Consider the following 23,683-nt stretch of genomic DNA (forward strand, 5'->3'; position numbering starts at 1 on the left):
CGGCACAGGGTTGAGGGGCCGGGGAACCGCCTGCGCTGGACTATTGAAGCGAAGGGGACTCCTGTGTCGCCTTCTCTCTTCCCCTCCCAGCTTTTATAAGTCCCTCTGCCAAGCCTGCCCCCTGCTGGAATTGGCCCTGGAAGGCGATTCAAATTCCCTTTCCAGGCTTTACTAGCTGTTTGACCACAGGGAAATCACAGAACCTCTCTGAGCCTGGGGTTCCTTCTCTCTGTCACAGGGGAACAACAGTGCCTTCTCCCACGGTCGCTGGAGGATGAATGTAGAGTGCACAGCACAGCATGCTCACTTACTAGGAGGGGGCTCCAGCTAGGCCTAGGATGAGGATGGACATAGGAGACAGGAGATGGTTCTCCAGGCGTGACTGTTCAGAGCTGTGGTGTGGCTGTGAGACTGAGAAGTACGCAAACTCTGTCGAGCTAGAACAGAAGGTCTGTGCAACTCTTTGGGCTGTGTGTGAGGCTGAACAGTGGAGAAGATGGTGCTGTGGGGGAGGGGGGGGGGGACTGGCGGCCCCACCATGCTAGCCAGGTAACTGCAGTGAATGTCAGACAAGCTCCATGGGGGTCAGGGCACTGGGAGCAGGATTCCCCGTTTCTGCCCCAGAGACTGAAAGGCTTTGGGCCAGTCTCCTCCCCCACATCTGTGCCCCTCCCGCCTCAGCTTCCTTTTCTGCCTGCCGGGACCCCTACCCCTAATGTGCTCATGTGATGCACTCCCAACAGTGGAGAAGGGGCGAGCATGTGGGATGGTGTCAGCATTGATGGTTATTCTAATCAAACTAGCTTAGTGTTAAAGGGCATCTGGCTTCAAGGAGATGGAAGGGGGTGTACAGTGGAAGGAGGTGAGGTCCCGAGGGTCGTAGCCCACTCTGCAGGCTTTGCCAAGACCCCTCCACCAGCCGAATCTCTGTATCTGCAGGTCAAGGAGGATCTGGATCTGAGGAGAGGTCCCATTCCTTGGGCCTATCTGAGTACGTGCCTCAACTCAGGATCCCCTGGACCCTTGGGGAGCGGGGTGAGGGACAGTCAAGCCCAGACTGAGGCTCTGCGTTGCCCTCTACTGGTCTCTGGGTGCAGTGCCCGCGGCCAGAGCTGGCCAGAGCTGGCCAGAGCGGCCTGCTGCCCTCTGCTGGACAGGAAGCCAGGCTGGGCGGGGACCCAGGCTGCAAAAGAGGGCGCAAGACCACGCTTGGGGTAGAGCCGCGGGGCTGGCGCGCCTTCTTCGGCGTCCCCGGAGCTTCCCTCTCTACCTGCTCCAAGGCCGCCAGGATGTGGGCCCTCCAGGGATTCGCAGACAATTCCGAGGAGAGGGGACAAGGCGTTTGACCGCGGCTCCAGGCCTCACCCTTCCCACGCCGTCCTCCAAACAACCCTGGTCGGTGGGGAGCCTTGCCGGTTCACGTGCGTGTGTCGGTCCACATGGCAGTGTGCAGTGACCCCAGTTAACACGTGTGAACACACGCGCTCACATGTACACGCAAGTGGCCACACGCGAGGGTGGGCACACACCCCCAGGGAGGACCGCAGACCGGACTCCCCGCGGCCGCGCTGGCCTGGGACTCGGAGGAGCACGGTCGTGTGCGGGGCTGGAGCTCGGAGGCTCCGGCCCCCGCGCAAGGCTGGCACGCCCCTAGCCCGCGCCCCTTCGTCAGTTTCGCTGCCCCATCCGTGCAGGGCGGTGGTTGGGGCGCTCCTCCCTCTTCGCCCCCTTCGCTGAAAGGAGCCGAGTCCTCCACCTTACCTCCTCCCCCCCACCCTCGGTTTTGCGGCCGCGCCTTCTCCTCCCCCGCCCGGCTCCCGCCGCTAGCTCGCTCGCTCGCTCCCTCCCTCTCTCCCTCCTCCTTCCCTGGCTCGCTCCTCGCGCTCCCTCCCCGCGCCGCGGCAGAGCGCGGAGCCCGGGCGGGAGCCGGCGCGGGAGCCGGAGCGGGCGGCCGGCGACAGCACAGGCGGCGGCGGCGGCGGGTCCAGGTCCCGGCCCCGGTCCCGGAGCGCGCGGAGTCCCCACCCGCGCCGCTCCGGCTCCTCTCCCGACGCGGGGCTCCGAGCAGCATGCGCGGCCGCTGCCCGCCGGCATCAGCCCTGGCCCCGGCCCCGCTGCGGAGCGCGCCCGGCCTCGACCCCGGCCCCAGTGGCAGAGGCGGCGGCGGCGGCGGCGGCTCCAGGCTGGCCCGGGGCGCAGAACGAGGCTCGTAGAGCCCGCGTCGCTAGTCCTGAGCGCACCCGCCTCTCCGCCCGCCGGGGCCCCGGCCTCCCGCCTCCCCATTCCCCGGCCCTTGCCCCGGCCCCGGCTCCGGCTTGGCTCCCGCCCGTGTGGGGCAGACAGACGGACGGCTAGCCCCGCGAGGGCGCGCGGATTGCCGGGCGGAGGTGTCGGACAAGGAGGAGGAGACGAAGGAGGGGGCTGGGCAGGGGCTGGGGCCCTGGCGGGGGAGACATGCGATTGGTGACCGAGCGGAGCGGACGGACAGCGCGCCCGAAATGCAGGTGAGCCCGGCGGCCGCGGCCCAGCCCCGAGTGGGCAGCCCCACGGCGAGCGCCCCTGGGGGCCGCCGTCGGCCCGGGCTGTGCCCATCTTGGGGCTGTGGGGCACCCCAGCGTCACCCAGACCCGCTTTGGGGGTCACAGATCTGATCGCCCCCCCGAAGCCTCAGAAATGAAGGTTTTTTCTTTCCCGTCCCTCCCACCCAACAAATTTCAGGTTGTCTAGCTGGGACCCCCGGAGCTGGGGAGGGGTCCCAGTCCTGCTCGTCCTCTGTCCCACCTCCCATTCCGAGCATTGGTCACCCTGAAGGGTAAGCCGCCTGCTCAGCACTGGGTGGTTGCCTCTCTCCATAGACCCCAGACACCCCCAGGCAGCCCTAGCCTGCACCAGGCACCCCCAAGCCGGTGGATGCAGGTCAGGGACCAGGTTTCTCCACAGGCACGGGGCTGGGCGCCACCTGACTCCCCTAACAAGGGGCAACCCCTTTCCAGCTCCTGCCCAGTGAGAGGGAGGAAAGGGGAAATAGGGGCTAGGAGAGTGGAGGAGAGGGAGTTGGGGTGGAGGAGGACCCAGGAACCATTGGGGGGCCTCCCCTTTGTCTTCAGCCCTGGCTTCTCACTTCCCCCTGCCCCACTTTTCATTCCGAAGCAGAGCTGGTGGGAGGTAGGAACCGGCTGAGAAGAAGGGGTCTCCTTCTCGGCCCCCCACCTCTGCAAGATGGGCTGTGGGCTTCCTGCTTCCCCAGGCACCTCCAGGTGGACCCCACTTTGAGGAGGGGTGGGGCCAGGCCCAGTGGGCAGTCCCCTCCTGTCTCTTGCCCTGGTCCCAGCCCAGCTCCATCCAGCCCTGGCTGTGCCGGCATCGGCACCTCCTCTTTGTTCTCAGAGGTCCTGGGGTCGGGGTGGGGGAGTTGGGGCATCTGGGAGGATGGCAACAGCTCTGCCCTGGTGGGGTGGGAGTGCAGGAAGCCCTGAGGTGGGGGCAGTACCATCTGGGCAAGCCCCTTTCCTGCCAGCCCAGCCCTCGCTCCGTCCTCCTCTGCTCGGCTTGGGCAGCTGGAGGGTGTGCAGCCCAACCTGGCCAGCGGCTCCGGCTCTGGCTCAGCCCTGCTGGTCGTTACGCCAATGGCTCCAGCACTGGTGCCTCCCATGCCCAGGGAGCAATGAGCCGGGGCATTGAGGCGGCAGAGAGCCTGGGGCTTCCACACATCCAGCAAGGAGTGCTGTGAGGGAAGGGAGGGTCAGCAGCTCCCAGACCCTTTGTCCTTGTGTAGGCCAGGAGGGGCTCAAGTCCTCACACCTCTGGGAAGATGCCAGCACCTGGTCTGCTGGGACAGCTTGCCTGCCCTTCCTGCTTTCTCCCCATGGCCTGAGGCAGGAGACAGGGGATTAGGTGACAGAAGGGAGAGGCCAAGAACTCCTCGGAACCCAGATAGGGGCTCCCGGCAGCACCCAGCTGCCCCTCCTGGAGGGAGGCTTAGCAAAGGCGAGGGCGGGTATTCTTGTTGGTATTCTTGTTGTCTCTGCCCCTTCTCCCACTCCCTGCCAGTTTATGTGTGAGCTGGGCCTTGGGTAGGGCTTGGTCAGGGCTGCAGTGCTCCCCAGTGCCTGGAGTTAGAATGGGTCCCGAATCCAATGGGCCAGGTTTGGGAGGATGGGTGGGTGCTCAAGGCTAAGTTATCATGGCTTGTGGGCTGAGGGCATTGTAGAGACCACTCTACCCCTTGCAGTAGTCTTCTTCCTAGAGATCAGTTCCCCTATCCCCTGCCCCGGAGCACCCATTTTTCCTATACTAGATATTATTTTCTAAAACCCAGAATTCCAGGGGGATATCAAAAAGAAAAGAAAAAAAAAGTCTTCTGAGGGTTGGTCAGCATAAAGCCAGACAGGATCCCTGGTACCAGCGATGGCTCATCTGTTACTGCTCTCCACGTGCCACCAAAGCAAATGGTGAGAGTATCATGATTGGGTCTGGAGGGTGGGAGAAATGCATTCCTGCTGAGAGATGAAGCAGTGCAGTGGTTTGCACAGGGTCCCATGGAGGCATGAGGCAGTGTGTCAGGTGGAGGGTTGAGGAAGTGGGTCCTGTGGGACTAGGGAAGGGCCAGGGAGGGGAGGCTGTAGGTGGTGGTGGTTTCAGAGTGAGAGCCTCGGTTTTGCTGGCTGGGGTCTCTTGGTCTAGCTGTGAGAAGACCTACTCAGAAGGTCTTCTATTCTCCTGGCCCCTCCTCTAGGAAGCCTCCCTGACTGCTCCACGTCACTGACCCTCCTCCTCCATGCACCTACGGTGCCTGGTTTGCACCTAATATTGTACCAGCCAATTCATTCATGCATTTATTCTACATATCCTGGCTGAGCTGCCTGCTCTGCTCTGGGCTAGGCCCTCGCATGGCCCCCATGGATTGCCTTGAACACCCGGGGCAATCCTGGACCCATCCCCTGGGCTCCCCTGCCTGGCGTTGGGGATAAGAAAGATGCTGGGAGGCACCAGGGAGCAGCTGATTCTGGTAGCAAAAACTACCTGGAAGGAACACAGTGTCTTCAGCCTGTAATGGATGGACAGAGGTAGGTGGTGTCAAGGATGCCCCAGGCAGGGGTTGGGGAGAGCCAAGGCAGGGTATTCAGTAGCACACACTAGTACTCAGAGAAGGTTGGGATTTGCTCCTGGGGGCTGCGGCAGTCAGGGGTCCTCCAGGAAGAGAGAGAGACTGGGTATCTCTTGAGGCAGTAAAAGACTTGGCAGAGACGCAGAAAGCAGGATTCCAGAATCAGGGACAGTTTTTTTGTAGAAAGACAGTGGGAAGGCAAGTTCATTTCCAAATGCATTTGAGGGATGCTGACCTTCATTTATGTGTTGAATGAATGAATGAATATTCTTGGGCTCTGTGGACCCAGTAGAGGTGTTCTGACAACAGTCCCCTCCTCCTGTGTTCAGTTCCTTTTGTGTCATTTTATAGTGAGGTTGTTGAGTGTGGTACCTGGAGCCAGATGCCTGGTTTCAAATCTCAGCTCCACACTGCCTAGCTCTGTGACTGTGGGCAAGTAACTTAATCTTTTGGACCTCAGTCTCCTTATCCGTAAAGTGAGGATAACAGAGGGCCATTATGAAGACTAAGTGTGTTCATGTATGCAAGGCAGTTAGAACAGTGCCTGGTACACAGTAAACTCTCCAGAACTGCTAGCTACTCATAGTTTGTATCAGTGATGTGCTCTCAATCTTAGCCTTGTAGGTGGTACAGAGATTTGATTTTATAGCTGAGAAAACTGAGAGCCAGAGAGGTAGAACAACTTGCCCAAAGACCCCAGCTTACAAGCATGGGGCCCAGTCTAGAATGCCTTCTTCCTGAGCTCTGGTCTGCGACTCTTGCTCACCAGTCCAGGCATGGCCTGTTAATTAATTAATGTAGTTAGTATTACTACTACTACGACTACTAATATAATGAACACCATGACCCTACTCCCCAACCTGAACACTAGCACTTTAATAACGATATGCATCTTCCCATGTGTTTCTTCTCACCCCATCCCTTGGCAGCCACTACCCTAAATTATCTATTTAGTATTCCCTTGCCTTTTAAAAATCACATTTTAATATAGAGAAATTGTTCAGTTTTAGTTAGTTTTGAACTTTGTAAAAGGAACATGAAACTGTGCAGTCCTCTGGAATTTGCCTTTTTTCTTCAACACCATATGCCTAAGTTTCATCTATATTGTTACAAATAATGATAAATGTAGTTCATTCATTTTCACTGATGCATAATGTTCTGTTGTTTGAACATAAACAGTGTATTTATTCTTCTATTAATGGGCATGTGAGTTGTTTCCCTTTTTACTCTTACAAACAGTGCTGCGGTGAACTTTCTTGTCTCTTCCCCTGAGACAACAGGCAGAGCATCTCTGGGGCACACAGCTAGGAGCGGAATTGCCGTAGGTCATATTCATATTCAGCTTTACTAGGAAATGTGCCACAGTGTTTTCCAAATTGGTTGGACCGTTTATGCTTCCCCCAGCAGGAGATGAGTATCCCCATTATTCCCCACCCGCACCCACACTCGGTATGTTCAGACATCTCGACTTTTACTGATTGAATGAGTGTAAAATGATCTTATATTACGGCCTTGATTTGCATATCCGAAATTCACGGTTTCTGGTGTATGAAATGGGGGTTGAGAGAGGCAGCAGCAGCCAGTGTGTAATGGGTGCTCACTAAGCAACCATTCCCTTTGCACCTCAGTTTCCCCAGGTGTTGAGGTGCTGTCCGTATAAACCCTGGGCAAGCGGGTCAGGGATGGGCAAGAGCAGTCAGGCAGTTCTCCCCAGTGAAGTGGGAATGAAGGAGGAGCAAGGAGAGCTTAAGTCCCTGCACACTTAGAGCCAAAGGAATCCTAGTGGCTCTGTGTTCACCCACAGGATGGGCAGGGGTGGTGCTAGCTTGGGAGGTAGAAGGAGACTTTGCTTCATTATTTTAATAATGCACAGCCCCCGATAAACCCCTGGCACCTGGTGTGGGGCTTGGCCTTGGTGAGTGCTAAGAGTTTGGTGACCTGGGGAATGAACAATGATGAACATATGTATGTTCGCTCCTCCTTCTTTCCCACCTCCTTGGGGAATCCTCCCTGATTTCCCTTGCCCACTGAGCAAGTGAGGGATGGCTGAGCAAGGTGGCTCCTGGGCATTTGCAAGGCCCTCAAGCCCCTGCCTACCCTCAGGGGCTGAGAAACCTGGTGCTGGCAAGCTAATCTGGAGCGGCTCCCTCTGCCAGCCTGGTGCACCAACAATTGATTCTACACCGCTTTCCCCACCCGGGCCTGGGCCCCTGGAGCTGGTTAGAGATGAGCGACGGGGCTGGAGGAATAATTAGGCCTATTTCATGTGACACCCAAATTGATTGCCGCCAGGGTGACATTACCAGGGCATTGTTCCTTGTCTCCAACCTCTTATTACATGTTATTAGGGTGTGTGGTGTGTGTGTGTTTTTCTTTTTTTTCCCATTTCAGGGAATTAATCTCTCTCTGCCACCTCCTCTGCTTCCCTCTGCAGAGAACTGGCTCGTGGCTCCAGGAGGGGGTGGGGGCCTGGCCAGCATGCTTCCTCTGTCTGGCCCAGCACAGGGTTGCAGATGCAGTTGGGGGGCTGGCCATGTCAACTCCCTTTACTGGGGTGCAAGATGGGGGTATCTCAGAGCTAAGAGGGGCCGCTGAGGTGTGGACCCAGCAGAGGAGTCTTCCTGCAGTGTCCCTGATCCACGGTCTCTGCTTGCATATCTCTCATGACAGCCGGCTCACTCATTATCTAGCAAGGTACATCTTCTATCCTGAGCCGTCTGATCTTCCATTTGATTCCTCGTACTGAACTGAATAGGCCTCCTCTATGACTCCACACATGGGTCTTTGGTTCTACCCTGTGGGCGTGCACTGGACCCTTTATACCCTCTGCCTTGGGACACACCTTAGAGATTTGCAGAGATGCCAGGGCTGTCCCAAGTTTGGGCTTCTCATGAATGCACAGTCAGGTGATGGCATCAGTTGTGCCTGTTGAGTTCATATCATGCTAGCTTTGTGACCTTGAGCAAGTTACAGAACCTCTTTGTGACCTTGAGCAAATTACAGAACCTCCTTGTGCTTCTGTCTTTTCCATCTGCACAGTGGGAACAATAACAGGACCTACCTCAACAGGTTGTGGTGAGGTTAAATTAATTTTTATATGTAAAGTACTTAGAATAATGCCGGCACACCAAAAGTCCTCTGTTAGGGTTTTTCCAATCATCATCATCATCATCATTATATTTATTAGGTCTCTGGCCTTCAAATCCCACATTAGATCCACCACTCCCCTCAGCTCCCCCGTATCCACCTTGGGTTTCTGAGGCTGTGACCTCGCCCCTCTCCCAAGCCCAAGGCTTGTGACCCTCCCAGGTGGGGATTAGCTGGTTTTCAGGCCTCCAAAGTCTGAAATGGGCCAGCCTGAGCTGTTCCCAAGGTAGAGGAGCCTGAGGGCTGGACCAACTGGGAGAGGGCCCTGGGTGCCCCAGAAAGAGGGGGGCTGAGGGGAGATGAAGCAGGCATGTCTGCTAGGCACCTCCCAAGGGGCCCCTGGCCTGGGCGGTGGATGGGGTCAGAGTCCTTCGGGGGCATCTTCCTGTCCCCGAGGGCCTGGGTTGGCATCTCAGACCTGGAGAGAGATGGGAAGGGAGGTATGGGGGTGCAGGACCATCACTTTCCTTGAGACCCGTCAGGTCACCACTTGGGTGCTTGTGTACCACTCCTCAATTCTGGGACAGCAGCAATCCAACTAGGAGTGCTGTCCGCTCAGGCAGGCCCACAGCAGACAACAAGGAAGCTTCCCAGAGCCAGTGGCTCCCTCCTGCCTCCCCCACGCCGGCTCCTAGCTTCCCCACTGGCCTCTCACCTCAGAACAACCGTGTGGAAGGGCAGCAGGGTCCAGAGTGGTCCAGGACTCACCCAAGGTCACACAGCAGGGCAGGGTGCCCTGGCCAGAGCCCAGTGCCCTTTGCCCACTCAGAAGTAGCCTTCTCTAGGCCTTGCCCCACCCTTGCTCCTCCGCAGCGAGCCAGCAGCTCCTAGAGGGCGAAGCCTATACATAGAAGCCTTTAAACACTAAGATGCTTTGCCAATTAAAATTCATAATTTATCCCACAAATGGCCTGGGGCTGCGAACTGGCTGGAAGGCTGTCAGCTCCTGAGATCAGCTGTGCTCAGTGGGGTAGGCGGTGGGGTGGGCAGGGGCGCCCCTCCCTTAGGTGCAGGGGGCACGGGTGCTTGCCCAGGGCCACACAGGGGCAGCCGCCCTAGCAAACAGGCAGGCACACTGCACCCAGCCAGCGCCCTCCAGCCCGGCCATGGCTGAGAGGCCAGGGGAGCACCTTTGGGAGAGGACTGAGCTTCCAAGTGCACCTAAGAGATGGGGCTGATGGCAGTGGCCGGGGGTGAGGGTGGGTGCAGGGAGCGGCAGTGGCAGGAGGAGGGACAGCAGGCACACACACCCACATAGGCCACACATGGCTGCCTGCTCACAAACGTCACACACACACACCCCGGGGGCCCGGCAACTCTTTGCTAGAACCAAGAGCAAGAGGAAAATAAAGAATTATACACGACAAAGGACATGACCTCAATTTTCTTTCAGGTTGATTTTTCTCTCCCCGTTGGGGGTGGATGAAGGAGGAGGAGAAGGGAGAAGGAGAGGGCAGGCAAAGGCAGGCAGACCAGCCCAGGAGGAGACAGACGGACGGACGCGGCCCAGCTGCCTGCCTGCGGGCCACAGTCGGTCTGGATTTATCCTGCCAGAGCTCAACCTGGTGCTAACCCCTCCTCCCAGGGTTTCCTTTGCCCCCATACCCCCTCCCCGTGTGCCAGGGGGCAGCCCCTGCCCTTCCCCAGGCTCTCAGCGTAGCCCTGCTGGATCAGACTGACCAGGGAAGACCAAGTTTCCCCCATTAGCAGCTCACACCTTAAGCCATTATCAGCCATTCACACCTCAGCAGGGATTAGCCCGGGAAAGCCAGAATGGAGGATCTTTAAAAGGAGTCCAGGGACCCGGGTCAGGATTTGGGGTAGGAGAGAAGCAATTAGGAGCCCCTGGATGCTCTCAGATGTTCCCGGACATGAGTCACCTCCACCCTGCACACCTTTGCCCGCACTGTTCTCTTGGCTGAAATGCCTCCCCTCCCGCCCCGACTCGGCAGGTGGAAATGTATCTGTAGTTCAGCCTGAGCCCACATGACACCTCCTCCTCCTCCTTGAAGCCTCTGTAAAGAGCTTAGACCAGGAGTCAAGAGCTGTTCTGGGGCGCTGTCCCAGCAGCTGTGTGTCGGGGCTCTCTGCCCCTTGAAGCTGGGCCTGGCGGTGCTGAGCTATAGCAGCCCCAGCCCTGTACTGGGGACTCTCCATCTGGGGGCCACAGAAGGGGAGGCAGCAGAGGCTCTAACAGAGGGAGGAAGGGAGAGAGGTAAACACACCAGCAGTACTTGGCGGAGGCCCACCCAAGATCCAGAGGGACCCCCAGGAGGTGATCCCTTCTTCTTCCTGGGGACTTGCAAAGAGCGGCTTGGGGTAGAAGACCCTTGAGCTGGATTCTGAAGGCTGAGTGGGAGATCTCCAGGCATGGGGCAGATGGTCGACCATCGCTGTGGGGGAAAGGCCCCGGGATGGAGCGACCATCGGGGCTTTCTAGACAGGCCTCACTCCACCCCACCATTACCCTACTTTCAGCCACGTGGCCACAGCTGCCTCTGAACAGGTACTCTTATCACGAACGTGCTTTATCATTTCATGAAATGGATCCAGCTGCTCTGTGCCCTGGAGCTCAAAGCAGAGAAGGGACTTCAGACAGGCAGGAACTTGGGGACAGGGCAAGTCATGAAGAATCTAGACCTTGCCTTGCCTGCAATCTTTGGTGACACAGCGTAAGTCCCTTCACCTTTCCGAGTAATCGACCCACCTCAAGGGGTGGTGGTGGGAACAGGATGTGCTAACAGGCCCAGGGCTTTCGACAATCAGTAGGAAAGGGTAGTAGAGCTGGGCGGGGCCGGAGGCAGACTCTCTGAAGCCCTCAGTCCCCCATCCCAAGTCTGCCCTCCCTCCTCCTTCCTTCCTGTTGCAGACCCGGTCTTAGGAATGTAGGGTGTCAGGACAAGATGAGATCGTGCATAACAGCCTCATTTCCCAGTGAAGAAGCAGCCTGTCACAGTTGCCCCAGGTCACACAGCCAGGCTGGGAACCCAGGGGGCCACGGGTCCCGGGGATGGCAGTGGGCACCGCCATGCCAGGGATCTCATGCCTGTGTGTACTGGGGATCCCTGCGGTCCCTGAGGAACACTGAGTGGGAACACCATGAAATATTGATACTGTAAACCAAAAATAACTGAACCTTCCATCCTGTGCTGCAGCCGACCCCAAATTAGGTGAGATTCTAGCATAGACAGTGGCAGCAGGCAAAGGAGAATGGTACGGTGGGAAAACACTGAAAAAATTCAGTGTGTTCAACATACAGTTTTCTGACAGTTGGGGAAAAGCTTTTGTCATTTAGGGGGCAAGTTACCTACATGCAGCTACCTAAGGACTAGTGCCTTCCCTTAGCCCTGGGGGCCTTACCCTAGCGCTTCCGTGACACGCGTGCCCCTCCTCTGGCTCTGAACTGGCCTGTGTGTCTGAAAGAAGTCCTGCTCCACTTGTGGTAGCTCTTGGGGCAGGCAGCCTGACCAGGAGGAATGGAGCTCTGCTGTTTCCTAGCTTTGTAGCCTAGGCCTAAAGGCAAAGGAATTTCCTTTTGGAAACCTCAGCTTTTCTCATCTGTAAAATGGGTAGGAAATATCTCTGAATGCTGGGTGAGGGTTTCTAAGACTGTGTGTATAAAGCCTAAAACCTGGCCTGTAGCAAGTGGTCTGAAGATGCTAGTCCCAACCCTTCCCTCAGTGCAGGCGTCTGACCAGCTCGTACGGGCCAGGCTGGTTGCATGGTAGAGGCATGCCCCTACCCCCAGGGGCCTCCAGATGCTGCCTTAGGAGAGAGAATGACCCCTGACCTCCCTTAGGGTTCTCCAAGTCCATCCACGGATGATCCCATGCCCGTTCTGTCTCCACCAGTTATACTCTTTAACCCTGAACCCCGAGGGACAGCCCCAATGTGAGGCCCCAGCTGGGGATGCCAACCTCAGATCCTTACAGTCCCAGTAAAACTACAATTTGGGGCCTGAGCCCTTACTCGCCTTCATCCCTTAAGCAGGTTTGAGGATGTTGACTGTCTAGCTGGGGAAGATCCAGTTTCTGTGTGGGTTCCCTCAGGGACCCTGGAATCAGCCCCTCCCTGCACAGCGGGGGAAAGGGCAGGGAGGGCAGGCGTCCTTGAGGGGCACACAGTGGAGTGGCTGGTGTGGGGAGCAAGTGAGCCAGGCTGTATCTGCCCCACTACGTGAATGAGGGTGTGATGGTGGCAGGTGGCCGTCTGCAGTGCAGGTCTGATGGCTCGGCTGCTCCCACCGCTCTGGGGTTGGGAGGACGCAGGCTGCTGTCGGCTCTGTATGCTGTGGCCCGGGCACGGCTCTCCTCTGCCTGCCCACCTGCCAGCCTTCGATGTTCATTTCCTTTGTATTTATTGGTCCAATTTTTAAACTCTTGCCCTTGTGGGAAGCCCTTCAGCGGGCAAGGATCCAAAATAAAACACTGATTAAAATGCATAAAACACTTCTCCTTGGCCATTGCAGGGGTAACCAGCGGGATTAATGGTGCCAGGAGGGCAGGAGCAGCACGTTGCTCACTCAACAGTTTTGGTGACCCCGTCAGACACAACCCTACCAGTATCCCTAGATGACAGGGACCCTATGGGGGTGTTAGACCTGGAGACCAGGCCCAGTGTGCTGTACCAGCTTGGGAAGCCATGTTAGCCCCTCTAGGCCTCAGTTTCCCCATCTTTCAGGACAGTGACATGTAAAAGGCAATTCGGAGGATGTGCCCTTCTGGAGCTATCCTGGTCCCGTGGAGTATGGCCCATTGCTCTGGGGGTCTAACTGCCAGGCCTGCCACACAGGGCAATGCCGACCAGCATTTCTATCAACATATTTGAATCCCCCAGGTCTCTCTTTGCTCAGTGGGCCTGCTCCAGAGCCAGCTTCATCAGAGTGACTTCAGCCCCTGCAAAAACTCTCTCATGCACACACACTTCCTTTCAAAGAACATTCAGTTGAGTCTCTTCCGTGCCACACCTTGGTCTGAGGCTGCAGACACATCATCTGCCCTCAGGCACCTCACTCTCTAGCAGGTGAGAGAAATGTACCCACGGGAGTTTGACCCAGGATTAAATATACTACGACACAGGAGAGGCGCCAAATGCTGAGGCTTTGGAGCACATTTCCCTCTTTGCTCAGGTCACTAGGAAGCTCTCACCTTTAATCATTATATAGGATTTTGTGACCTTCTTTCTTGAGTGGCTTGCCTTCTTTAGCTTTATCTTCTTACCATCTTGTAACAATTTTTCTGGTCATTGGCTCAAATCATTTTTAGAATGAGATGTGCTATACATCAGTTACATAATGTCATTACTAATAAATCTAAGGTACTTCAGAGTTGTGGGCAAGAGATGATTTCTGACTGAGTAGATCAGGGGTGGCCTCATGGAGGAGATGGCCTTTGGGATGGATGGTCACAAAGGCTGCTGGGGCAGTGAGGCTGGGAGAGATCTCCAAAAGGAGATGGTTTAGAGCCAGGAATGTGCAGGACAAGGCTGGGATACCTGGGTGTTTTCCCTGGGGGGAATGGTGGGAGAGGAGGTAGATGGGTAGGTTGAGACAAGGGGGTGGAGTCTTCATATGCCAGATTCTTGTCTGTATGAGGGTCTTACTGACATCTCAAGGTAGCCTGTGCACTCGCTATCCCCTCTCTCATTCCTTAGCACCCTCTCCATCAGCCTACCCCACGCCTCAGTGCAGTGGTGAGCTGGGTGCTAAAAGTCCTGTTTACCTCTCCCGGTCCCCAAGCTCACACCCACGCCAGCCCCAGCTGCCATCCCAATTACTTATTGATTGCCTGTCAGGATGTTTGCTTTTCTGGTGGGTCACTGGAGCGTGTGTGACTTGTGGAAAATGGCCTGATGAGGGTGGGGTGGGGGAGGCCAAACCACAGAAAACTCTGGAGAGAGGATGAGAGGGGCTGAGGGGAAGGGGGGGTGGTGGTGGACAGAGCCCTTGGGAATAACAAAACCTTGCAGATTCTATAACATGTCAGTGACACCAGGAGCCCTCTCTAGTTAATCAGTCACTTAGTCGATCAACAACCAGGGAGTGCCTGTCAGTCCTGGGAGACCGCTGGAGCATTGTCATTGAAGTCCGACAGACCAGAGCCTTGGTCCCAAATCCACCTCCTCAACTGGCTGGGTGTCCTTGGGCAGCCACAAGCTCTCTGAGCCCCAGTTGCCATAAGGGTTGAAGTGCAGATGATAAGACCTGTAGCTTTGGAAGTGGAGGCTGTGTGCAGGTGTGGGGAGGAGCTTGAAGGGGTGGGAGAAGGGCCTGAGCTGGGGCAGAGAGATGGGACCTTCCCAGCTTGGGCATCCCCTTCCTACAGTGAGGCCCCCTCAGGGCCGTGAGTGTGGGCTATGTGGATGGCAGCAGAGCCCCAAGGGTGCCAGGCTGGGTGGGATGGATCTTCACCCCCACTAGAAGGGCTTCAGCTCGGCCCCCAGAGACCGTCTGGTCCAGCCTCTGGAGTTTGAAGGAGTCCAGACGAGTCCTCCCAGCCCCCTAAGTACCCTGCTGGGCCAGTTTCCCATAGGGTGGAACAGAGATAGAGGAGGGAAGAGCAGTCTAGCAGAAGTGGGAGCAAGTGGCCTCTGAATGCGGGCTAGGAGAGAGTAATCAGGGGGCAAGCTCCCGCACACCCCTTGCTCACACCACCTGCAGCCTGTACTCAGGCTGGACCCCTATCCCGGCACCGTCTCCCTTGTCATCACCACCCAAATCCTGCACGTGCCTCAGGGCCCAGCTGTAACAAGCCTCACGTCCCCAGTGCCCCAGTGTGGACCGGCACCTCCAGGGCTGCCTGCGCCGTCCTGGGCTGTGGGGGTCTGACTGCTCCCCCATCGGACCAGCAGCTGCACAGAACCCTGGTACTAGGAGGAGGGTGATTGGAAGCCGGAGAGACAGACGGATGAAGCCTGGGGGGAGTCTTTGAAGGGGAGTACACTTCCAACTGGGGATCAGAAAAAGCTTCTCAGAGCAATGGCCTTGAAGATGGGGTTTCAACACACCGGGGGAAGGGACATTCCAGGAGGAAAGAATAGCAGGAGCCTGAGCTCAGGAGCCTGGGTGGGTCACCATGGGGACCCAGAGGAAGGGTAGAGTTGGAAAGATTCCCCAGGGAGGCACTACGGCTGGGTCCTGGCTTTCTGGAAGGGGGTACCCTCCACTGATCCAGAAACCCCACTGGGGAGCAGTTTCACAAACAGTGGCAGGAACCACTGGGTATGCTGGTTGCCCAAGATTCTTGGGCTTCGAGCTCAGCACAGTGTTGATGGGGAGGGAGCCGTGGTGTCTGTGCCTGGGGATGCTCAGGCTGAAGTTCGGAGAGGGTGGGCCCCAGCAGCCTCAGAAGCCCTTGCCTGGCAAGCTGGGGCCCAGACGTGCTCCTCTGCTGGCTATTCCTAGAGACCTCAGCCTTTGAGCCCCTTTGATTCGCTCTGTGAGCCCAGAGGGCAGCTCAACAGGTCTCAATTTATCCCTGATGAACACCAGGGGAAGCTGAGGCTCAGGGTGCCAGGTGGGGTGTGAAGTGCATGCCTGGAGTTGCATTGTCTGTAAAATGGAAAGGAGGTAGATGCAGCCTAGGGTGCCAACACTAGGCTTATCTGAAGTGACCCTACCCCTTCCATGAACCCCCTGGATCCCAGGGATACCGGAGGGTCCTTCAGGAGGGCTCTGGGTAGGGTAAGGGGCAAGGAGGAAGCAGCATGGGGTGGCAGGAGGCCCTCTGGCCTGGGCATCTGGACCTCACTGTGGGGTCCCAGGCAGGTGTCATATGCCACTCTGGACCCCTGCCTCTCTCTCTGTGTCAGGGACATCCTGACAGGGCAGGAGGGCAGAGGGCACAGAGGGCTCTGGGCGGGGGTCCAGCAGACACTGCCCTCTAACCGCCCCCTCTGTCCTGTGCTTGCTCCTGGCCACAGGTGAGCGAGAGGATGCTGGCAGGGGGCGTGAGGAGCATGCCCAGCCCCCTCCTGGCCTGCTGGCAGCCCATCCTCCTGCTGGTGCTGGGCTCGGTGCTGTCAGGCTCAGCCACAGGCTGCCCGCCCCGCTGCGAGTGCTCCGCCCAGGACCGCGCAGTGCTCTGCCACCGCAAGCGCTTTGTGGCGGTGCCTGAGGGCATCCCCACTGAGACCCGCCTGCTGGACCTGGGCAAGAACCGCATCAAAACGCTCAACCAGGACGAGTTTGCCAGCTTCCCGCACCTGGAGGAGCTGGAGCTCAATGAGAACATCGTGAGTGCCGTGGAGCCTGGCGCCTTCAACAACCTCTTCAACCTCCGGACGCTGGGGCTCCGCAGCAACCGCCTGAAGCTCATCCCCCTGGGCGTCTTCACCGGCCTCAGTAACCTGACCAAGCTGGACATCAGCGAGAACAAGATCGTCATCCTGCTGGACTACATGTTCCAGGACCTGTACAACCTCAAGTCACTGGAAGTCGGCGACAACGACCTCGTCTACATCTCCCACCGAGCCTTCAGCGGCCTCAACAGCCTGGAGCAGCTGACGCTGGAGAAATGCAACCTGACCTCCATCCCCACCGAGGCGCTGTCCCACCTGCACGGTCTCATCGTCCTGCGGCTCCGGCACCTCAACATCAATGCCATCCGGGACTATTCCTTCAAGAGGTTGTACCGGCTCAAGGTCTTGGAGATCTCTCACTGGCCCTACTTGGACACCATGACTCCCAACTGTCTCTACGGCCTCAACCTGACGTCCCTGTCTATCACACACTGCAACCTGACCGCTGTGCCCTATCTGGCAGTGCGCCACCTGGTCTATCTCCGCTTCCTCAACCTCTCCTACAACCCCATCAGCACCATTGAGGGCTCCATGTTGCATGAGCTGCTAAGGCTGCAGGAGATCCAGCTGGTGGGTGGGCAGCTGGCCGTGGTGGAGCCCTACGCCTTCCGCGGCCTCAACTACCTGCGCGTGCTCAATGTCTCCGGCAACCAGCTGACCACACTGGAGGAGTCGGCCTTCCACTCAGTGGGCAACCTGGAGACGCTCATCCTGGACTCCAACCCGCTGGCCTGCGACTGCCGGCTCCTGTGGGTGTTCCGGCGCCGCTGGCGGCTCAACTTCAACCGGCAGCAGCCCACGTGTGCCACGCCCGAGTTCGTCCAGGGCAAGGAGTTCAAGGACTTCCCTGATGTGCTCCTGCCCAACTACTTCACCTGCCGCCGTGCCCGCATCCGGGACCGCAAGGCCCAGCAGGTGTTTGTGGATGAGGGCCACACAGTGCAGTTCGTGTGCCGGGCAGATGGCGACCCGCCACCCGCCATCCTCTGGCTCTCGCCCCGCAAGCACCTGGTCTCGGCCAAGAGCAATGGGCGGCTCACGGTCTTCCCCGATGGCACGCTGGAGGTGCGCTACGCCCAGGTACAGGACAATGGCACTTACCTGTGCATCGCGGCCAACGCGGGCGGCAACGATTCCATGCCTGCCCACCTGCACGTGCGCAGCTACTCGCCCGACTGGCCCCATCAGCCCAACAAGACCTTCGCCTTCATCTCCAACCAGCCGGGCGAGGGAGAGGCCAACAGCACCCGCGCCACCGTGCCTTTCCCCTTCGACATCAAGACCCTCATCATCGCCACCACCATGGGCTTCATCTCTTTCTTGGGCGTCGTCCTCTTCTGTCTGGTGCTGCTGTTTCTTTGGAGCCGGGGCAAGGGCAACACCAAGCACAACATCGAGATTGAGTATGTGCCCCGCAAGTCGGACGCAGGCATCAGCTCCGCTGACGCACCTCGCAAGTTCAATATGAAGATGATATGAGGCCGGGGCGGGGGGCGGGGACCCTGGGGTGTGCCGGGCAGGGGAAGGGACCTGGCCGCCGTCCGCTCGCTCTCCAGTCCTTCCCACCTCCTCCCAGCCCCTCCACACACACTCTTTTTCTCCCTCCCACGCCGTCCCCTGCTGCCCCCGCTGGCCCTCACCGCCTGCCCTCTTTCTACCAGGACCTCAGAAGTCCAGGCCTGGGGACCCCACCTGCACAGGGGCACACGTTGACAGACTGGAGTCGGAAGCTGACACGGCACAGTCAATAATTCAATAAAAAGTTACGAACTTCCTCTGTAACTTGGGTTTCAGTAATTATGGATTTTTATGAAAACTTGAAATAATAAAAAGAGAAAAAGAAACTATTTCCTATAGCTAGTCGGAATGCAAACTTTTGACGTCCTGATTGCTCCAGGGCCCTCTTCCAACTCAGTTTCTTGTTTTTCTCTTCCTCCTCTTCCTCCTTTCTCTTCTCTTCCCCTGTGGGGAGGGATCACTCAGGAAAACAGGGGAGGAGGTTCCAGCCCCACTTGCCTGCCCACCCGTCCAGGGCAGTCGCCAGGAGAAGGTTGGGTGGGGGGTCTGGGCCCAGCTCTGGGCTGGCTGTTTGCGGAGAGCGGGTGGAGGGGACAGGGCTGCCCAGTGGGGGTGAGGGTCTGTCTGCTGAGCTGCCAGGCAGCACTGCTGCCAGGGGTCGGGGCCTGGCTTGAGTGTGGCTGAGACTCTGGACAGGGGCTGGGGTCCTCCTGGAGGACAGCACAGTCAGTGGAGAGAGCCAGGGGCCGAGGCCTAACTCTGGTCCCAGCTTTGCTGCTGACTTGCTGTGTGGCCTCAAACAGGTCATTGACCCCCTCTGGGCCTCAGTCTCCACATCTGTATAAACGGAAACGCTACTCCCCGCCCTGCCTACCTCACAGGGCTGTTGTGAGGAATTGATGAGATGATGTATGTGAAACACTTTGTAACCTGTAAAGCGCTGTGCACATGTGTGGGTGACTGTTCTCATTATGGTCATTATTATCTCACTGCGGGTGGTGGGGCTCCTAAGGGATCTCCATGGCGTCAGGGTTGGGGGCATGCCAGGGGAGGGCCCCCTCCAGGGACTTCCAGAGGCTTCTCCCAGGACAGCTGCCTGGCGGTGACCACAAGCGTTGCCTGGATGGCCAGGGCTCTAGACGCCCCGAGGAGTCCCGAGGCCCATGAACATCATCGCTTCCACCACCTCTGGGGTGGGGTCCCCCCAGGCAGAAGCCCCTTGCAGCTTTGACCTGGACCTACCCAGGGATTGGGAACACCAGATCTCTCCAAACCTTCTTTCCATAAGCATTTATCAAGTGCCTACTGTATGCCACTTCCCATGTAGAGCCCCCAGTCTTTGGGGCTAGGAAGGCAGTTCTGGGGCTGCCCTTAGGACTGCCCAGACCCAGGTCACCAACCCAGTCATGCCCCGTCTTCCACCAGGCTTTACTCTGAGCCTTCCCTGGGCTTTGAAGGGCTCTGGGTTTGGGATTGGGAGCCAGCTGCATGTGAGCTGACCAGGAGAGTCAGAAGTGGCCCTGTTCATTCTCACCAAACCTAGACGCTCCAAACTCAACCCTGGAAAGGGATGCTCTGAGTGATAGAAATGTGAAGAGCCAGACAGGTCAGCTTGTAACTTTTCCGGAATCCATGAGCTCTAGAATCTGGGGCGGTAGCTCAGCCAGCAGACCATGTGCTCACCCCCCATCTCTGTCGGACAGGGAGGGGCATCAGGTTCAGGAAAGCTTGGCTTCACCCTTCCAAGTTTCCTCTTTCTACTCGGGGACTCCTTGGATTCAGCCCCACAGTGGGCCCAGGGTGACCCTGCTGCCCATTAACCCTCAGGCTAGGGGAGAATCCAGCGATGCAGGAACCCATGGGTACAGACTTAGCTGAACTTGGGGGTGGAGGGATGCAATAGGGAAGTCAGCCCTCAGCAGCAAGAAACTTCCAGAATGCAGCTCCTCCAATCAGGGCTCCTCCTGGGGCTCACACACCCCCACCCAAGCTGGCATGAACTGGGTAGCTGCATGCCTAGCAACTTCTAAACCAAGCCTCTGGTGGGATGGCAGGGTGAGCAGAGTCTGGCATGGAGTTGGCACTCATTCATTCATTCATTCATTCATTCAGTTTACAGATGTACCCAAGAGCCTGCTCTGCTCCAGGCAGTCTGTGTACACTTGCCCACATCTCCCAGCCACCACCCAGACTGTCCCTGGTTCTGGGGAAGCCTCAAGCCCTCTGAACTGTGATTTTATCCTGGGAAAAAACAGGATCCTCTCCCCACAGGATCCTAGAATTTTGATGTGGAAAAGGTTGCTAGTCCCGGGGTCGGGGGGCAGCCTAGACTAGTGATGATACGACCCTGAGGTTTGAGGTCAGGTCTGAGTTTGAGGTCCTGTTCTAGCACTTACTAGCTGTTTGGGGCTGTTTCTTAACCCCTCTGAGCCTCGGTCTTCTCATCTGTAACATGAAGATGATCTTACGACTTTTGGCCATTAGGAGGTTAAATGAGGGAGCATAGGTATATTTGTTGATTGATATAGTGCCTGGCACTCAGTAAACCCTCTACCAGTGGTGCTGGTGATGATTACTGTTGGGTCCAACTGTGATGCAGAGCCAGGAGCAGAGAGGGTGGTAGCTTAGCCAAAGTCACGCAGCTTCTAAGTGACAGGACCAGGGCCTGGAAATTCCAGAGCCACAGACTTCTAAGCCTGGCTCAGGGCTTCTCAGGACCAGGCCTGGGTACCCCCATCTGGCAGGAGACAACTTTGGGGACCTCAAGGGCAGGGAGAGGAGTCCTTGGACATGGGGGTGGCTTGTATGCAACAAGAGGCCAGTGGTATCACATGAGGCTTCAAGAACTCGACAGGCCTGCCCACCTCCAGAGAGAGACCAGAGCATAGGCTCTCCATCGCCACAGCCCTGGATGCCCTGGTGGGCACCGACCTCACGCAGAAGGCAGCCCATGGGATTGTTACTTAACCCATCTGGGATGCCGGGATCCCTCGGGCTTCACGAGGTTCTAGTAAGAGCAGGGCCAATATCTTCCTGGCTACTGGGAGGGAACAGGATCCCTGAGGAAATTCAGTACAGAAGAAAATTGTGAGGTTGTTTTCAGATGGGGGAGAGAGTCAGTTCACAGGGATGTGGGCACCCTGGGTCAGGGGGCTGGGTTGGCCCAAGCCAAAGAGCCTGGGCCCCAGGAAAAGCCCAAGCTGGGAGCTAGGCAGCTTGGGTTTTAATGCTGCCCCTTCCTAACTGTGGGACCTTCATCTATAGAAGAGGGTAATGAACTCAACTGCTAAGAATCCTGGCAGATTTAAGGGGGAATAGCGTGGAAAGTCAGACTGGAGAGGTTACCTTCTGCATGGCCTGACAGCCTCCGACAGAGAAAGAGAAGGCACAGATACCACTCACCACATGACCCCAGTCTGCCTCAGACCCAATGGGGTTGTGGAGGCAGGGTGTCCTGCCACGTCAAGCCCTATAGGGAGCTGGCTTCTCTGCTCACTGTTCAGCCTGGGTCCAAGCTACTGGGGAAAAGGCAAGATACTGAATCCTGAGAGTTTAGCCTGCTTTCCAGAAGACCAAGACCAGAGGCAGTCTCCAGGCCTGTTCCTTCAGGATACAGCATACCTTAAAGAGAAAGGGTGGTAAGACTGGGAGCCTACCCTTGGACAAGCGAGTGGACTGGGCCAAGGATAGCATCCAGCAGGGTAAGTATTAGAGGGAGCAGAAAACACCATGATCCCCCCGGCTTACCCGTCAGAAGTGTGAATCTGAAGCTCAGAGAGGGGAAGTAACCTGCCTAGAGTCACACAGCAGAGTGGTGGATGGGGCATGGACTTTGGAGTTAGGCAGACCTTGGTTCAAACACCGTCTCAGGTGTGGCACCTGTTTGGTGTACAACAGTGACCACTGTTATTATCGTGACATCATTATGGACAAGCAGAGAAGTGGTGGTTGAACTCAGGAACTGCGTGGGGAACATAATGGGGAATCCCAAAGAGCTGGAACTCCAGTGGGGTTGGGGTAGAGACCAAACCTGGTCACACCCTCTGGTTTGCCACTAAAGGCCTTGGGGCTGTGTGGGTTGGATGGCAGCAGACTCTAGGCTATCACGCCTGACTGCCTAGGATGGAAAAAGAGTGGCCATGCCCTGGGGCCCTGGAGGACAAGGCCACAACCTGTGTGTGTTTCGGGGGATGGAGGTCACAGGGAGCAAAGGAGAGGGGTCAGAGGAGCAGTGTAGACCCCTGGCAAGTATTAGGAGTCCTGGGGGACCTTGAGGCTTTCAGGGCCTGAAGTCAGGGTTCGTGAGGTATAAGGAGCAAAGTCAGAGCAGACCAACTGGAGTTAAGTGATTTATTTGGGCCCTCACAGAACCTGGTTCCATGGTCTATCAGCTTTCCTGCTCCTCTCCCCAATTTGGTGTCCTTTGATGACAGGACAGCCTGCATAGGGCTGAAAGTTGTCCTCAGCTCCCATTCCCAAACCCCAGCTTCAGCTGCCTTCATATTCTGGCTTGCTAGGATCTCTGATCTTTTCATTCATAGTCTCCAGAGGGAAAAAAAAAATCTGATTGGCCACCTGTCAGCCAATGGATGTGCTGCCTCTAAGTCAGGTGCTCATCTCCTGTCCAATCAACTGATGCCAAGGAGCTCCACCCATCCAGGCCAAGTCTGGGTAAAGATGGTACAGAAAGGGCTAAAGGATTGTATCAGTTATCTGTTGCTGCATGACAACCACCCCAAAACTTAGTGGTTTAAGACAACAGCAACCATTTATTGTTTGTTCATAATCTGGGCAGGCTTGATAAGGACTGCTCATCTCTGCTCTGCCTGGTGTTAGCTGGGGAGAACTGATTGGGGCTGAAAGATCCGGGGCCGCTTCTGGCTATGTCTGTCACTTGAGCTGGGGAGGCTGGAAGGGCTGGAGGACAGCAGGCTTCTCTCTTTCCACATGGTCTCTCCAGTAGGCTAGCTGGACTTCTTTATGGTAGCTCAGCGCTCCAAGAAGGGCGAAACGGAAGATGCCAGGTGTCTTGAGGCCTAGGCCAGGAAGTCCCACAGCTTTACGTTTGCTGCATTCTATTGGTCAAGGCAAGTCACAGGCCCACCTAGATTCAGGGGAGGGAGGTCAGACCCAGCTCTGGGTGGGAGGAGCTGCAAAGTCACATGGTGAAAGGGCAGGCAGGATGCGAGGGTCGATACAGCCACTGTTGGAAGTCACCCTCCATAGGAACCTCCACAGGGCCTTTTTTCTTTCAGGAACCATTCATTTGTGAACAGGCCTCTACAGTTTACCCAGGAGTAGGGGACTTAGAGAGTGATGGTGTCAGGGCTACAGATGATCTACAGGTGGTAAGTAAGAGCCAGGACTTGAGCCCAAGTTTGCTGCCCCTGGTGCAGTGTCCTTTCAAGCAGAAGCAGGAGGCAGGTGGCACCAGGGTTAATATAGCAATAATAGTAACAGCTGTTGTTTATCAAGGGCTGTGCCAGGCACCAGGCCAGACACTTTACCCACATTCTCTTATTTAATTCTATCACAAGGATATTCTCATGTGCTTCCTTTTGGATGAGGACACTGAGGCTCAGGGAGGAGAAGTGGTTGCCTGGGGCTCACCGC

The 23,683-nt window shown here is 57.0% G+C and overlaps 1 protein-coding gene across 3 annotated transcripts in view; it reads left to right on the forward strand.

Annotated features, from left to right (window-relative positions):
- LINGO1 (leucine rich repeat and Ig domain containing 1) overlaps nucleotides 1-19,023 on the forward strand; it is a 79,042-nt gene extending 60,019 nt beyond the window's left edge. Inside the window, exons 1-2 of one of the 3 annotated variants that reach the window (XM_082452626.1) lie at nucleotides 1,861-2,504; nucleotides 16,175-19,023. In XM_082452626.1, coding sequence (XP_082308752.1) covers nucleotides 2,499-2,504; nucleotides 16,175-18,031 — 1,863 coding nt within the window. In that variant the 5' untranslated portion in view covers nucleotides 1,861-2,498 and the 3' untranslated portion in view covers nucleotides 18,032-19,023. Of the gene's footprint in view, nucleotides 1-1,860; nucleotides 2,505-7,318; nucleotides 10,927-16,174 lie in introns of those variants that run through there. The other 2 variants (XM_082452627.1, XM_082452628.1) reach the window with 2 other exon arrangements.
- Nucleotides 19,024-23,683: the final 4,660 nt, after the last annotated feature.

The sequence above is a fragment of the Balaenoptera physalus genome, assembly GCF_965194825.1.
Source record: "Balaenoptera physalus genome assembly, chromosome: 2".
NCBI lineage: Eukaryota > Metazoa > Chordata > Mammalia > Artiodactyla > Balaenopteridae > Balaenoptera > Balaenoptera physalus.